Source organism: Colletes gigas, unplaced genomic scaffold (genome assembly GCF_013123115.1).
Source record: "Colletes gigas isolate AHSC1104 unplaced genomic scaffold, ASM1312311v1 Colletes_gigas_Sc00029, whole genome shotgun sequence".
NCBI classification, from domain to species: Eukaryota; Metazoa; Arthropoda; class Insecta; order Hymenoptera; family Colletidae; genus Colletes; species Colletes gigas.
The window spans coordinates 2,366,734-2,380,758 of record NW_025106658.1 but is presented as its reverse complement, the minus strand read 5'-3'; the positions used below and the strand labels follow the sequence as shown (position 1 = coordinate 2,380,758).

The following is a 14,025-nucleotide window of genomic DNA, read 5'->3' as shown; positions in this document are numbered from 1 at the left end:
AATAATTGCATACGCATACATACATACATACATACATACGTACGTACGTATAATCAAATGTCAATATTTTTGACAGAACAGACAAGTTCTAACCTTTTAGCATGTGAAATTTTCATTGTAAAATTTATGAACATTTTTTTAAAACGTCCGAAATCTACTATAGAATGTTTGAAATGAGATCGCGTGACAATAAAAGTGTTTTTTCATTGTTACGAAATCGCACCGAGGTTTGGAGATTGCATGCAATAATTTGGATTTAATTCTTAATCGAAGTAAGCATTCCAAATAAATCATAAGGTGTTTATGAAACGAAAGAATATTGCTTAGAAAAATATTTCATTTACTTTAATGGTACTTGAAAGAAAAAATCAAACAATGCAAGCAAAATTCATTGAAAACTAAGAGAGAAAGGGGGGCTTGGCTTCGTATTGTTTCTCGCGTTAGATGAGATCGGAAGACGAGGCTTGGGCTCAAACCGTTATCACGGTAACTCCCGAGGAAGATGCAACGCTTAGAGAAATTTTAGACACAGCGATCCTATCCGCACCAGCAGACATACCGTTGGATCTCGATGAGAAAATTGTGTACAGAAGATCGTTTACTCACAGGCAATTTCTAGATTCGAACGAATCGGAACAGGAGGCTATAGACTGGGAAGTAGAAATAACAGAGGAAGAGGATGGGCCAAGATCGCAACAGGATGCAGAAAATCAAACGTATTTACAAGGAACACCGATCGTTCGTATCTCTGTCGAATATCGCGATGAAGGTTCCCAAACGATGTACATGAGTCCGCCATGCCCACCCCTAACGTATTACAAAGATATCATGAGTACGTAAAATGCAACCTTTTCTCCATCTTTTTTCTAATATTGAATATTTCTACTTAGCATCCATGAATCAAGTTCCCATGCCTACGATAAAGAGCAGCAATGCTGCAACAACTATTATCACTTTCCATCCAAAAACATTGCAACTGTACACTGTAACGGCTCAACTGACCACGAACATCGCGGAAGAAGAACTTGAGGAATTCGTAGCGACAGTTACGAGCGAGGAAGAAGCAGAAATGGAAGTCACAGAGATATTATACTTTTTAATAGCTCGTGCATTTTGGATAATTGAGCCAACAAGTCAGAGAGAGATAGAGACGGAGGATAAAGAGACGGAGACTTTAATAAAATTCGATTATCATAGAAACACTCTTGTCATCGACAGTGAAACGCAAACCGAGTTAACTTGCGAACCGAAAAAATCTAATACGACGCTTTTGTCGGAATATTGCGAAACAAAGAATATAATGCTGAGTTACTTGGAGGACTGTATTTCTAAAGGAATCGACAGTAGGATTGCAATAGACGATATAATAGACGAAATTATCAATAAATGTACCGATAGAATCAGGTATCCCATGTTGGATCAAACAACGCAAACTATAGTGACGTATAAATTACGCGGGGAGAAAGAGGAAGATGTGTTACGAAAACTGAAACTCGAGGTCGTTGTGGATCCTTTCGAGGCAACGATCGTAGTCGTACCGTTAATGGACAATTTGTTGCAAATCGTTTCCGATACTGTCTCGAGAAATGCTCCTAAGATAGTGAACAATATTTTAGGAAAGATTCTACGGCGAACAATGACCATAGTCAACAAACTCATACAACTTGAACAGGAATTACAACGTTAGTACACAATCTTTTAATATAAATTTCTTCGCCGAGTCTATGTATATGTACTTCGTTATAAAGTTATTGAAAAATGAATACGTGTAGTAAGATATTGTCAATAAGATTCCATACTCTTGTTTGTAATGCAGCTACGGAAATAAGTGAAATATTGGAACAACGGAGAAAGAAAATCCTTGAGTCGATGTTGAAAACAGAAACAGAAGCAAATTCTACTCAGACAAGTATAGCTGCAGTTTCGGAAGTACAGAAAATCAAGGACGATAAGGAGGACGTTATTGTATGTTCCGTGTGCAGAAGACCATCGGAATGTCGGTGGTGTTTAGGCGATTACGAAAACGAAACTGTTCCGCGGCCAGAAATCAACATACTACGCACACAAGATATATTACTAGCGTACAAGCCTTGCTATATTATGACTACAGTTTCCGATAAAGAAACGAGCCTTCAATCTTCGTATCGTCCCGTAAACAAACTTCCGGCTCCTCAGACGCCTTACGTACCTATTTCAAAACAATCGTCTGAAAAATCTGATGGAACGATCAATATATTCTTGCAACCGAAAATCGTATCACAAAGTAAATATACTAGATCAATTAGGATATTTATAAACTGTCTAGAAATAATTATTCGTGTAATAACGATTTGCAAAACTATTCAACTGATTATCATCATTTTCTAGAGTCCATTAACGAATGGTCTTACGTTGTTGATACTACTTTGATGAAGCCATGTTCGATGAAAGGTAAAATTTTAATTTAATTCGTATCTACTACCGTCCATTCGTAATGGAAGTATCGATTCTGTTTCTACCAGTGACGCACTGTCCTGAGAAGGGCAGGCAGGTTCACGAAACATGCTTCTTATCCGATATACGATACGTTATACATATTTTACAGATTCCTCGAGCAGTACGAACCAAACGATAACATCGTCGGAAAAATTAATTTCAAAGTCGTGCGAAGGTTCATGTTACCTTCGAGGAGCTTTATCTTCCCAAGCAGCGAATGCTTTGCGAATACTCAAAGATACATTCTGTAGTCAAGAAAACTGCTTTGCTTCTTCGTCGCAAAGCTTGAATAAAAGTAATTTATCAAAAGAATTTGAAGATATATGCGATAAGTCGACTTGTAACGCATGTTCGAGTAAAAGCAGCAGCATCGATAAAACATTTGTACAAGATACCTTTTATACGCGCCAAACCTGTAAAACCTTTTTACGAACCAAGAATATTTGTAAAAAAGGCAACTCGCGTGTTCCTACAAAATCACATAGAAATGGTTTCAAAATTATTCCTATATGTCTATTGGAAAATTCTGATGCTCAAAGTATATAAAAATAAAGTTTTTGCTTTTGAATATTTAATAATTAACAAACATAAATGCGTATACATTCTTTTTGTGTATTTAAGAAACAATCTTTACACGTATCGGTGTAAATGTAACGTAATGCATTCAACAATTATAAAGTTTTCTTCGCAACTTTGGATAAAGCAAGGTTTACGACAATTATCGAGCTACATATTTGGAAAATAAGTTTTATTTTTAACACATTTTCAAAGGGTTGTTCGCTATGATCGATGCACTCGTATAAGTTCATCAAACACCAAGAAACTTTTTCAAACATTTTTGCTATTAAAACGGCGCACGGAGTAATAATACGGTTGTCCATATATGTATGTAGTTTCCATCCAAACCACACTAGCATATTTGCACCGTAAAGTCTTTGAAAACCGGATTGCTACTTTCGATTCGTATGTCTTTTCCAAAGCACTGATCAACTTCTTCATACTTGTATGTTTATACGCAAAATTTATTTAAAAAAAAAAAAAAAATAGTATCGTGATTTAAATATAAAGTTATTGTCAATAAAGACAAAATAAATAAATTATAATACACACGCTCGCACAAAAACGTAAAAGAAAACACTGAATATTTTGTAAACGTCCTCTGATCGCGCTATCCATGTCCGATCCAGCGGTTGGGAAAAGATCTGTTTTATTTCTGCCACGAACACTGACCACAATGTACAGAATAGCCATTATGCTATCACATTGTCAAACATATTAAAAACGGCACGTTTTTAGATGGAAAAATAGAGTATTTTTGACCTGTTATCCACTGATAATGTCCAATGATGATTTCAGCCACACCAAACATTCAAAGTCCTTCGATGTCGAGGTTCTATTCCACGAAGCTAATATGGATTTTCCGTTGTCCGATAGTGCATATTTGTTAAATTTACTTCTCCGCGAACCGTGTATAAAGTTTCGTCAATGAATATTACAGTATTGTCTCTCTATAGCCGCGCGTGTCGGGACCGGGCGCACGCAACTTGAGAGACGAGTAGTCTGTCTATTCGGCTTTCTTTGATTTCACGCTCGAGCGTTCAAGGGGGATGGGGCTCGTCGACTTTTCTTCGGCTTTCTCTTTGATATCCGATACCCGATGTCGCGGCACGGTGATTACAAACGAAGTAGTGGGGATAGCTTCGCGTCTATAGAGAATCCGAAAACGCGCGGCTATAGAGAGACAATACTGTATTTAGAAATGTACCATATGTATATCTTGTCTATATGATGCAACAACCACTCGCGAACAATTCTGCGCACAGCCACATGCAGAATTCTTTTCAAGTCCTAACCACCATAAAACTCCCGATGCACCGATGGATGATATGGATTAACATTTTAGGATGAAGAATACGCACAGTATTGTACCGAACAATGTAGAAATTGCGTGCAATTTGTTATACGATTATATTATATGTTGGCGTGGACAGCAAATGGCGTTACTATACCAAACTCTCGACGGTTGAACCACTACTTAGCGGGCCGCATCTACCGCTTACGCGGAGCCCCCACCATACTACCTTCTCCCACTCCTCCCAATTAAGGATTTACCTACCATCCACCTATGTAAGTACAAAGAATCTAGTAACATTAGAATATTGTGCCTCTTTCGAAACCATTCAACTAAATTAAACACTTTTCGCTACTTGTAATAATAATAATAATAATAATAATAATAATGGAAATCGAGGTGGTAATATCTCTTTAGTATACATATTAAAAAAAGACACACACACGCGCGCGCGCGCACACAAACAAAGAAACTGTGGTCGCATACTGGAAATGGTAGAAGTGTTGATTCAGACACAACACCAAGTCGTTCGCATGAAATGTATGCGCAACGAATGGGCTATGAAGAAAAGAATTTAAAGAATGTTCGAAAAGAAATTTATCTCATCTTATTTTTAAATTAATGAATTCGCTCATGAACATCGAAACGATGCACGTTTTATAAGAAAAAATTGAAAAATCGTATTATTATGTATTTTGTATGCAGTTACAAGTGAATCATGACAAAATTTACATACGAAATGTATAAATCTAACAGTTTTGTACATAACTTAGGAAATTGAGTTCCTGCATCATATTTTATGTTGCGATAAACAAGTAGAAAAATTGGTCAGTAAATAAAAAAAAAAAAAAAAAAAAAAAATGCAATTCCTTAGTAGTAAATTATTTGTATTCAATATCTACTATGATTTATAAATTATAGCTACATACATAATTACAGGCGCTCGTTTTCTCCTTCTTCTTCCGACTGTGATGATTCCTTCGTAGACACCGCTGTCATCTGTTTACCTTCATCCGCGAGTTCCATTTCTTTCTTTTGGTCGAAATTATTCCACGGTTGAATGTCTGCCGAACCAAAGAACCAGAACAATATCGTTGCAGACGTAAATACCGCTGCAGAAATCCAAAACATGATACGCCATTCTTCCACACCGTTCTATAAAAATGATGATAAATTATATAATATTTTGCTCGGAACTTAATATAGGTACTATTAAGCTGATTCTATATTGTCGCAACAAATGGAGCTGCGCTTGGCTGAAATATCGTGAACATTTCGATTATTACATATAACTTGTTGAAAAATGTTGTACTCTGAACCTACCATGAGTAGACTGAACCTGATTTTGTACGTACCCTTTTGTTTGTTAGAGCACCAATAATTGCCGGAATAATAAAGCCAGGAAAACTGCCAAACGTATTCATGATTCCGTATAAAGAACCAGCGAAGTTTGGTGCAAGATCTTGGTGATTTTGTAAACTAGTCTGGCACGAAGCTCCGTTGAAAGTTAATGCCAATATTAACATAATGATTGCGGTTACTGCGTCGCAGCCAGCATATGTCATTATAATTAGGGCAACTGCTGGCCCGATATGAGCTATTGAAAATTATTTCTATTTATTATTGTAGAAAATAATGGTACTTGTTTAACATTGTCTACATAAATTTTACGTTTCTCTGGTTATTCGTTATTACTGTTTGCTTACAGAAGAGCATAAATAGTTTTCGAATCCACGACAATGTTAACATCTTCTTCCTTCGGACGTAATCGCCAGCCGCAGCAAACAGTACTCCAGCGCCAAGTCTAGCTATGTAAGGTAATCCTGTAATCGACCCTCCCTAAATACGATTTAACAAATTTCATTTCTATCAAAATTGTTTAGAACGTATAGAAATAGAACAGTACCTACCGATTTCATGTTAAAACCAAGAACTTCTAAAGTATATTTCGGTCCGTTCGTAGCTATGAAATAAATACCCCACATATTGGCAAAGTGTGCCCATAACAAAACTAAGAATGGTACCGAGGTAAGGACGGCTTTTACTGGCAGTTTCACCTACAATTTTAAAATGCCATCCGAGTCAAAAATTGATCTGCGGAGTAAGTGTAGCATACATATTTGGAATACCAGTTTCTTTGAGACGAACTAAAAAATCACGACCGGGAATAGGACTTTCTAAAATTATTTTCTCCCGAGGTCTCATCAGGTACTCATAAACATCACAACACAGGAAGAATAATCTTAAATGATTATCGATTGCTGTAGTCGCGGATGCAACTTCCGGAGTTTAAATACTTCGGTATTCCAATTATAACGCACTTCCTCTACATATTTAATTTAATTTAAAAGTTATCTTACTTACTTTTTCTTTCGAAACAGTTGTACCTATTTGTTCTTTGATATAAGCTTTTTCTTTTTCTGTAATCGCTGGGTGTCGATCGGGTGTATCGTATACAAGATAAACCCATAAGGCATAGAAAATCAGTATAAGCACAGTTGTAACATAGTACGCGGCTTTCCAACCATAAGCACTGATTATTTGACCACATAAAGTAAATGTTACTACCGTACCGAAAGGACCACCTTCGAAACAATATTGTATTATTTTTTCTTCAATATGGTGTTTTCTACTTGCGAAATTTTTTAGATACCTTGCATTGTCCATACAAACATGCCCTTCTCGCTAGGAGGTACCCATCTAGCGATCATTGCATGAAGAGCAGGATAAACAGCTGCCTAAAAACGCGTACTTTCTTTTAAGAAATTACTTAAAGTTCAAACATCTGTTTCTGGACACCCATATACATACGTATATACATATGTACGTTATAGGTTTTGCACTTCAAATTCATCTTATGGGTGACTAAACAGAAAACTAATACAATGTCATTTTGATTTCGTTCGTATTATCACTGAAAAGGCGACCAATTACTTTATTTACAAAACGGTGAATATGATCTGTAAAAGGATTTATTTGGAATGCAAAACCAACCACTTGTACATGCATATATTTTTGCAAAAATATTTCAGTTTAGACAGAATGAAATAAAAATAATTTATGAAAAATGAAACTAAGCTAAACTTACACCAAAGAAACCCATCAGAAAACGCAGTGCAAACACCACACCATAATGGAGACCAGCTGCCCAAGGCATCAAAAGGTTTAATACTGCAGGTATTAGTGTCGCAAATCTACATTAGCATATCGTTCAAGAGAGAGTTAGAATACACATCAATGGACGACGAACGTAATTTAGGGGGGAAAAAAAAAAAAAAAAAAAAAAAAAAGGAACAAAATGTGTATCGTAATTCTATAATTGCTAACTATGTATAATAAAATTCCACTTACGCTACTACTTTCGAACCCCCATACTTTTCAGCTAAAAGACCAGCGGGCACGCTTGATGGAAGAACCCCCCAAAAATAGGCAGAAAGTAACAGACCTTGTATATGTTGGTTCCATTCGTACCTTTCGCCGTACTAAAAAGTATACATACATATACAGAAACAATCTTATAAAGTATTAATCTAAAGAATAAATAAAACTATAATATAATGAACCGCTTCTTGTTTGGTTCGATCAAGTGGTTTCTGGCTTTGGTCAAGCTACTAAATTCAAATGTCTTACGAAAAATAAACAATTGTCAATATTTATCGTACGTAAAAATAGAAAGTGATCGGAAAAAAGGCTCACGTCGTTGATCACTGTAGTTCTGTTAACGGTACTATTTATCGGTAGAGCATTACATGCTGGACCAGTAGTCCCTCCATGTTTACTAGTTGTATTTACCATAGCGACAATAGTAATGGATAAATTTGTACGTATCATGTATGAAAACATACAAGCTAAAAACATCATTGCTCCTAAAACTCCTCTCCTAGGTATTCTCTCTGAAATGAAGTTCGTATAAACATGTGTTCTATTCGACCTCGCATCCAAATTAGAACGAGTTCTATCTTATTGTTATAAATAATACGGGACATTCTGTACTTTTTTAACACGAACGACGAAAATATGGAACGCCTATAACAAGAATACAAGGGCCAGGCCAATGCCATATCTAGTAACGATAAAGCATCATTATTTGTCAAGTGCACGTCTACTAACGAGCAATATATCATCTCAACTACTACAAGTCGTGATAAGGATCTCAAAATATTCTTATCATATGAAGAAATCAGAAGCGTAAAAGTAAAACGTTGGGACGAAAGTTCTATTATCGAATCCGAACTTTGTGCGTTTGTGCAACTGCGTTTATCAACGATTGATCGTAAGTGACAGACTTGGACTGGATTAATTTATAAACTAACTTCTGTGTACATTTCATTTGTAAATTAATTCGTGAGTGGATGTTTTAAATCGATACCCAGGTGAACGAATCGAAAAGCGAAAGCTACTTTAGGAATATATAAATCCTAAAATTTTTCTTCGTTATTCGTGAGTAAATTTTACCTAACTTTTTCAAAAAGAAACCGGTAATCTGAAGAAAATGTTAATTGGAACGAATAACGCAGACGCGAAAGTGAAACGTGTACTAAATTTTATAATAAATAAAAATATTATCAATATTATTGTATTTATTGTCCCATTGTGAAAGTGTTATAAATAAAGTGCCATCGACAGACAACAGTGCGACTTTATATCATGAATTATCATGAAATCTTCAGTCTTGGATCAAGTGTTTAGAGTGCTTGTTAAGCTATGCAATCCTCTTGTTGCTTATTATCGTATATCACCTTTCTGTATCAGTGTTGTCGTTCTGTTACATCGTTGGGTTCCAAAATTTGATACAAAGATAAACAACGAATTCGATCGATCATTCATCAGCTCTTCAACGTCACATCGAATATAATTTAAATTTTATGCGTACTGATTTCGTGACTTGTACAGAGTACACCCACTTATTTAAATTTCGAACAAACATAAGTAACACGAACAAATATTTTTCAGTCATTATGTGTGTGTTTAAATTTGAAAGCACATACCTTTGAATTTGCGGAAGGAAGACATGTTGGTACCGTGGAGACACAATTAGCGCTATAGGTGTCAGCGTGAAAGTGGTCTACAGTCCTTAGTAATTTTCCAACAGCTAACACAAACCCTATATTTGAAATCGATGTCGATAATAATCGTTAACCAACGACAGTTTGGTTTGGACTGCTGGAAGGTTAGTAAATTCAGTTCGGTATTTAATCAACTCTATAAGCTATTGGTCCACTTGTATTACGTCATGGTTTTCTAAGTGGTTGATATTCCAATCGTTACGGTCTCATTTTAGTTTCGGTCTCGTCACTGCTGACGTCCTCGTCTTCGAAATCGTAAAGCACCGCGAGGAACGCTGAAAAAGACACGTGTTTGCCGCTACATTCAAATTCTATATTTAATCTGCCACGGTGTGTTAACGTTACTCGAGCTGACGCAACATTACGCTACAAGAAACGTACGATTGTCCGTTCCAAAAAAAAAAAATTTTTACCGACGTACAAATCCTTTGAACGCGTTGTACATAATATGCACGAATACGATAATAATCGATAATGTCGTAAAGATAACCGGTACTGTGCAACTTACGCAAAGAGTATCGTCGTATCGATGAATCGATAATATCAACGTCGTATTCTCGGATTTACCGAACGATAAACATGCTTCCGATATTTTGCACAACTGCGTTCGTTCCTTCTTTACACTTTGCAACGAGCATTTACATTTTTATTTAATCTATACTACGAAATAATCGATACAAATTACATTGGTTGATTAAATTATGGCAAAAGGATTTTGTACTCGCTTCATTTTCTCTGTACAATTTACCATTTCAAATGTTATTTTTCACGATTGCATAAAACATAGAGAGAAACTTTATCAGATGTAATTACGAATTGTTGGATCAAACAAATAAAATTAACGACTGATCAAGAATCCATTTAGAATGTTCTACCTTAATTTCAATTCGAATATTCTATTGAAAAAGGAACGTTCCGTAGAGAAGAAAAAACGATTATTTATCTTATCTTATTATCCCTAATAACGAATTGGCGGAACAAGAGTAAATAGTTTCTGTTGCATAAGGCAGATTATTAAAAAATTACATCAGCACATAATTGCCACTTCTGTTGATCGATCGAAGGAATATTGTTCTTGAAATATGCAGTAAGTAATTACGTAATGAATCGACTTTGTTCGAACTATCAAAAAATCAGCCGAGTTTCCCATTTTCGTGTGAAAAATTAAAATTAACTTCTTTTTTTAAATCTTGGGTCCAAGTACAATATGTACAACGAAGGTAAACAATGAAGTGATAAATCTCACGTGTCGATAATAACGCGTATATTGACGAACATTGTATAACAGCGTGTGGAAAGATCATCAACCAACTAATTTAGTAACTATATAACGCCAAATGCTAATGTTTACAAACGTTGTGTTATACATATGTCTCGCCATATATGTATTAATCAAATTGCGCAAGAAAGTTATAAAGTTCCATGAAAATAGAAAGTCTTTTCGAAAGATTGCTTTGACTTTATCTAGTCAAAAGTCAACGGTGAATTACATAATTACTAATTATCATGTGTGATATAACCTCCTGAGGCGTCCAAAATGTGGAAGGCCACGCATAAGATCGGCAAGAGTCAACCAAAATTATGAAACAGAGAGAGAAATTATGATTGCTAAATTCCTAATGCAGAATACAATCTACGTTATCTTTTGTACAGGGTGCTTTTTATTTTATACCTATACAGTAGGGGACCAAACGAAGAACATTCACCCATTTTCGATATATGTATCTAAATGATTGAAATGTGCGATGAAGCAAGAATCCCATCAAATATTAAATATACGTATAAACGTTAATTAGAAATGGACGATAAATTGTAAACTTCGTAATGTATTCGAATAATTTTCAAACGCGACAATTGTGCACGACCTCATTTCATTTTTAATATGTTATAATTAACTAAGATATAGCGCATCAAAGTCGAGCGTCTGAATACTTTTCTAGCTGTGATAGCGGTCGAATGCTCGAATTAACGCTGTAAATCCATTTATCACTCTACATATAATGACTATATTCCAAGAAAAATTTACTTCATGTACATTATCCAATATTTCGAAATATTCCTTCAAAATTTAATATAACAAATACAGTTATCAGCCATGAATTAAATAAATAAAGCCTACATTACTACACAAGAATATATGTTTAAAAATTAATAATAATAAAAAAGAATGGAAAAATGTCAGTTAATATTCGATCGAACATAAATTCGGAATTTAAAGTTTGCGATATCAGTGATGTTAGAATACGCGTGGTCGAGGTCAACATTATGCATAAATGTTTCCTAGACACATATGTCTGATCATCGCTCGGCCTTAGTTTCCGAGATATACGTAAAAGCTTTTTAAGTGTTATTTATTTAATACTTGATATTTTGTTCATTTAGATTTGGATCATACAGTGACAGCGTGTTAAAAGAGTCGTGGGAAACATTTATAGACACGGTAAACAACTCGGCGCTACACCACACTCGGCCGTATTAATTTGTTTCCGCTTGAAGGGAAGGTCGATAACGTTGCTTACCGCCAGGTTTATTACCGAAGGGTTTCCCCTTCTCGTTCACAGAACATTTTGAATTGTCGAACACTAGTTAAGTACTTTCCTTGAACCGGAAACGAATTAATGTAGACGGGCGTTCAACCGGCGACACAGATTCCTGCCATACGAGTGGAAAATCACCAGCTTTGACACCAACCAAGGTTCCTTTTCGTTGGGCAAGCATCTTAAATACGTTTACCAAGTTATATCATCGATGTATATTGATTCCAAGTCTGTTGGAAAATAGTCTTGGAATTACTAAATCGGTTTTAAAAGGACGTTTGCCTCTTAAATGACGAATTTATGTCATCATATGTAGTAAGTATTACTATGAGAGAGGAAAGTCGCTAGTAAGTATGTACCTACTTACCAGTAACAACCACACAACATCTGCTCTTAATTGATAGTGGACCCAGTGACTTTCCCCTCTCACTGCACAAATCATTCTTCCCGAATGTACAACCAGTTGAATATAATTTCAAAATTATCTTACTCTCCTTTCCACGACGTCGAAATTAAATAGACCTTTTTTATTTTCATCGGCGAAAATTTTACTAATTCATTTCGAACATTTTTATATAATTATCGTAAAAATTAAGAAAATTGTTACTTCGGAATTGCAATTTAAATCCAGCCAAGTCATGTTGGCATTATATGTATGTTGCGCTACACCCATCTGTATTCCGCCTAATACGCGGTGAACGGAATGCCCAGATCCATTAATGAAAATGAAAATTTAAATACTATCGGTACATCCCTATGAAAGTATTACTGATCAATAGCAAGGCTTCCTTGACGAAGATAACCGCAAACGCGATCTTATCGGGACTATTTTTAAATATACGCCATTCAAATTACTGTTTAGATTCTGGATATACATATGTACAAACACCAACAAGCATCTACGGTTAAAGAAAATGCCAATGGAAATCGTGTTCGGACACACGTGTGTAAAAAAAATTCACTTGTCCATTGATAATACTCTCACGGCGATATAATGAGAAACATAAAAGATTGCATTAATCAGTGATAAAAGTAATGAATTACTGCTTTGTGCATAGTGAATAGATCCATAAAAGAACACAGACAGCATTAAGCGATATACACGTATTTTTTATACACGTATCACATCGTATTATATGTATGTATATCGTGTTATATTATAATAGAAGTTTTTTAAATTAAAAATTGCATCGATAACGTTTATTTTAATTGAAACGATCGAATGAATAAAATGAAACAATCAGTGCTTGTATCATAGATGGGAAAAATTCCTGTCTAGATAACAATTTCGAATAACGAATAGATGATCAACCGTTGATTCGTTAACCTGTTCAATGAAAATTACAATTTGAAATGTAAATTGAAATTGTATTGCACATTAAATAAATGAAGGCTTATCTGAAAAACATTAATGAAATAAATATTACACTGCACGGTGTTTTCATTAATGGTCTATCGTTTAAATAAAATTCAGCCCATCATTGGCTTATATCAATAAATTTGATTAATTATATGATTCATAATCGGACTAACCTCTTCTAAACGTTCCTTCGATAATGTGACAGGAATGATTTGCGCGCCAATTTATCGTATCGGTCAATATTCGGAAGAATAAGTCGTCCAACCTTCGATGTTAAAACGGAAAGCTGAACACGTTTCGTTTCCTTCTAGATATGATAGTATTTAAGTTATAAAAATAATTTTTACATTCCCACCGTTATTGCATCACATGATTAAATACAACACACTGTGCACACAAAATACTCAATTACACACACGCCACGCACTAACGTGACTGATTCAGACACTCAATGCCGCTGACTTTTTTTTAGTCTCCACTCTCCACCCACCGGTCACAACTCGTATTTCTTCCCCTACCACCGTTCACCTGTTGACTGTATATGTACGTATATGTACGAATTTAACACGACTATGCTCAAACTTCTTTATTCGTAAATTTTAATTTACATATATATATATATATATATATATATATTTATATGTATTATATATGTTACGTATTTACTATTATTCAATGCCATTCGATAAATACTATTCCGATATACTATAATACAACAAATATAAAATTAATATT

The 14,025-nt window shown here is 35.0% G+C and overlaps 2 protein-coding genes across 9 annotated transcripts in view; one reads left to right on the top strand and one right to left on the bottom strand.

Moving 5' to 3' along the window:
• Nucleotides 1-13,756, bottom strand: part of LOC122401849 (sialin-like) — a 35,675-nt gene extending 21,919 nt beyond the window's left edge. For 2 of the 8 annotated variants that reach the window (XM_043404249.1, XM_043404250.1), the window contains exons 1-11: nt 13,464-13,742; nt 9,316-9,668; nt 8,024-8,220; nt 7,679-7,809; nt 7,416-7,521; nt 6,981-7,065; nt 6,692-6,912; nt 6,238-6,384; nt 6,034-6,166; nt 5,683-5,924; nt 5,257-5,482 (exon numbers count right to left, since the gene is read on the bottom strand). In XM_043404249.1, coding sequence (XP_043260184.1) covers nt 5,261-5,482; nt 5,683-5,924; nt 6,034-6,166; nt 6,238-6,384; nt 6,692-6,912; nt 6,981-7,065; nt 7,416-7,521; nt 7,679-7,809; nt 8,024-8,220; nt 9,316-9,340 — 1,509 coding nt within the window. In that variant the 5' untranslated portion in view covers nt 9,341-9,668; nt 13,464-13,742 and the 3' untranslated portion in view covers nt 5,257-5,260. Of the gene's footprint in view, nt 1-4,737; nt 5,483-5,682; nt 5,925-6,033; nt 6,167-6,237; nt 6,385-6,691; nt 6,913-6,980; nt 7,066-7,415; nt 7,522-7,678; nt 7,810-8,023; nt 8,221-9,315; nt 9,669-13,463 lie in introns of those variants that run through there. The other 6 variants (XM_043404251.1, XM_043404252.1, XM_043404253.1 and 3 more) reach the window with 6 other exon arrangements.
• LOC122401889 lies at nt 422-3,123 on the top strand. Its single transcript, XM_043404312.1, has 6 exons — nt 422-832; nt 891-1,682; nt 1,817-2,263; nt 2,368-2,430; nt 2,585-2,859; nt 3,097-3,123. Exons 1-6 carry the CDS (start codon nt 445-447, stop codon nt 3,121-3,123), a joined length of 1,992 nt encoding a protein of 663 aa, XP_043260247.1. The 5' UTR covers nt 422-444.
• Nucleotides 13,757-14,025: the final 269 nt, after the last annotated feature.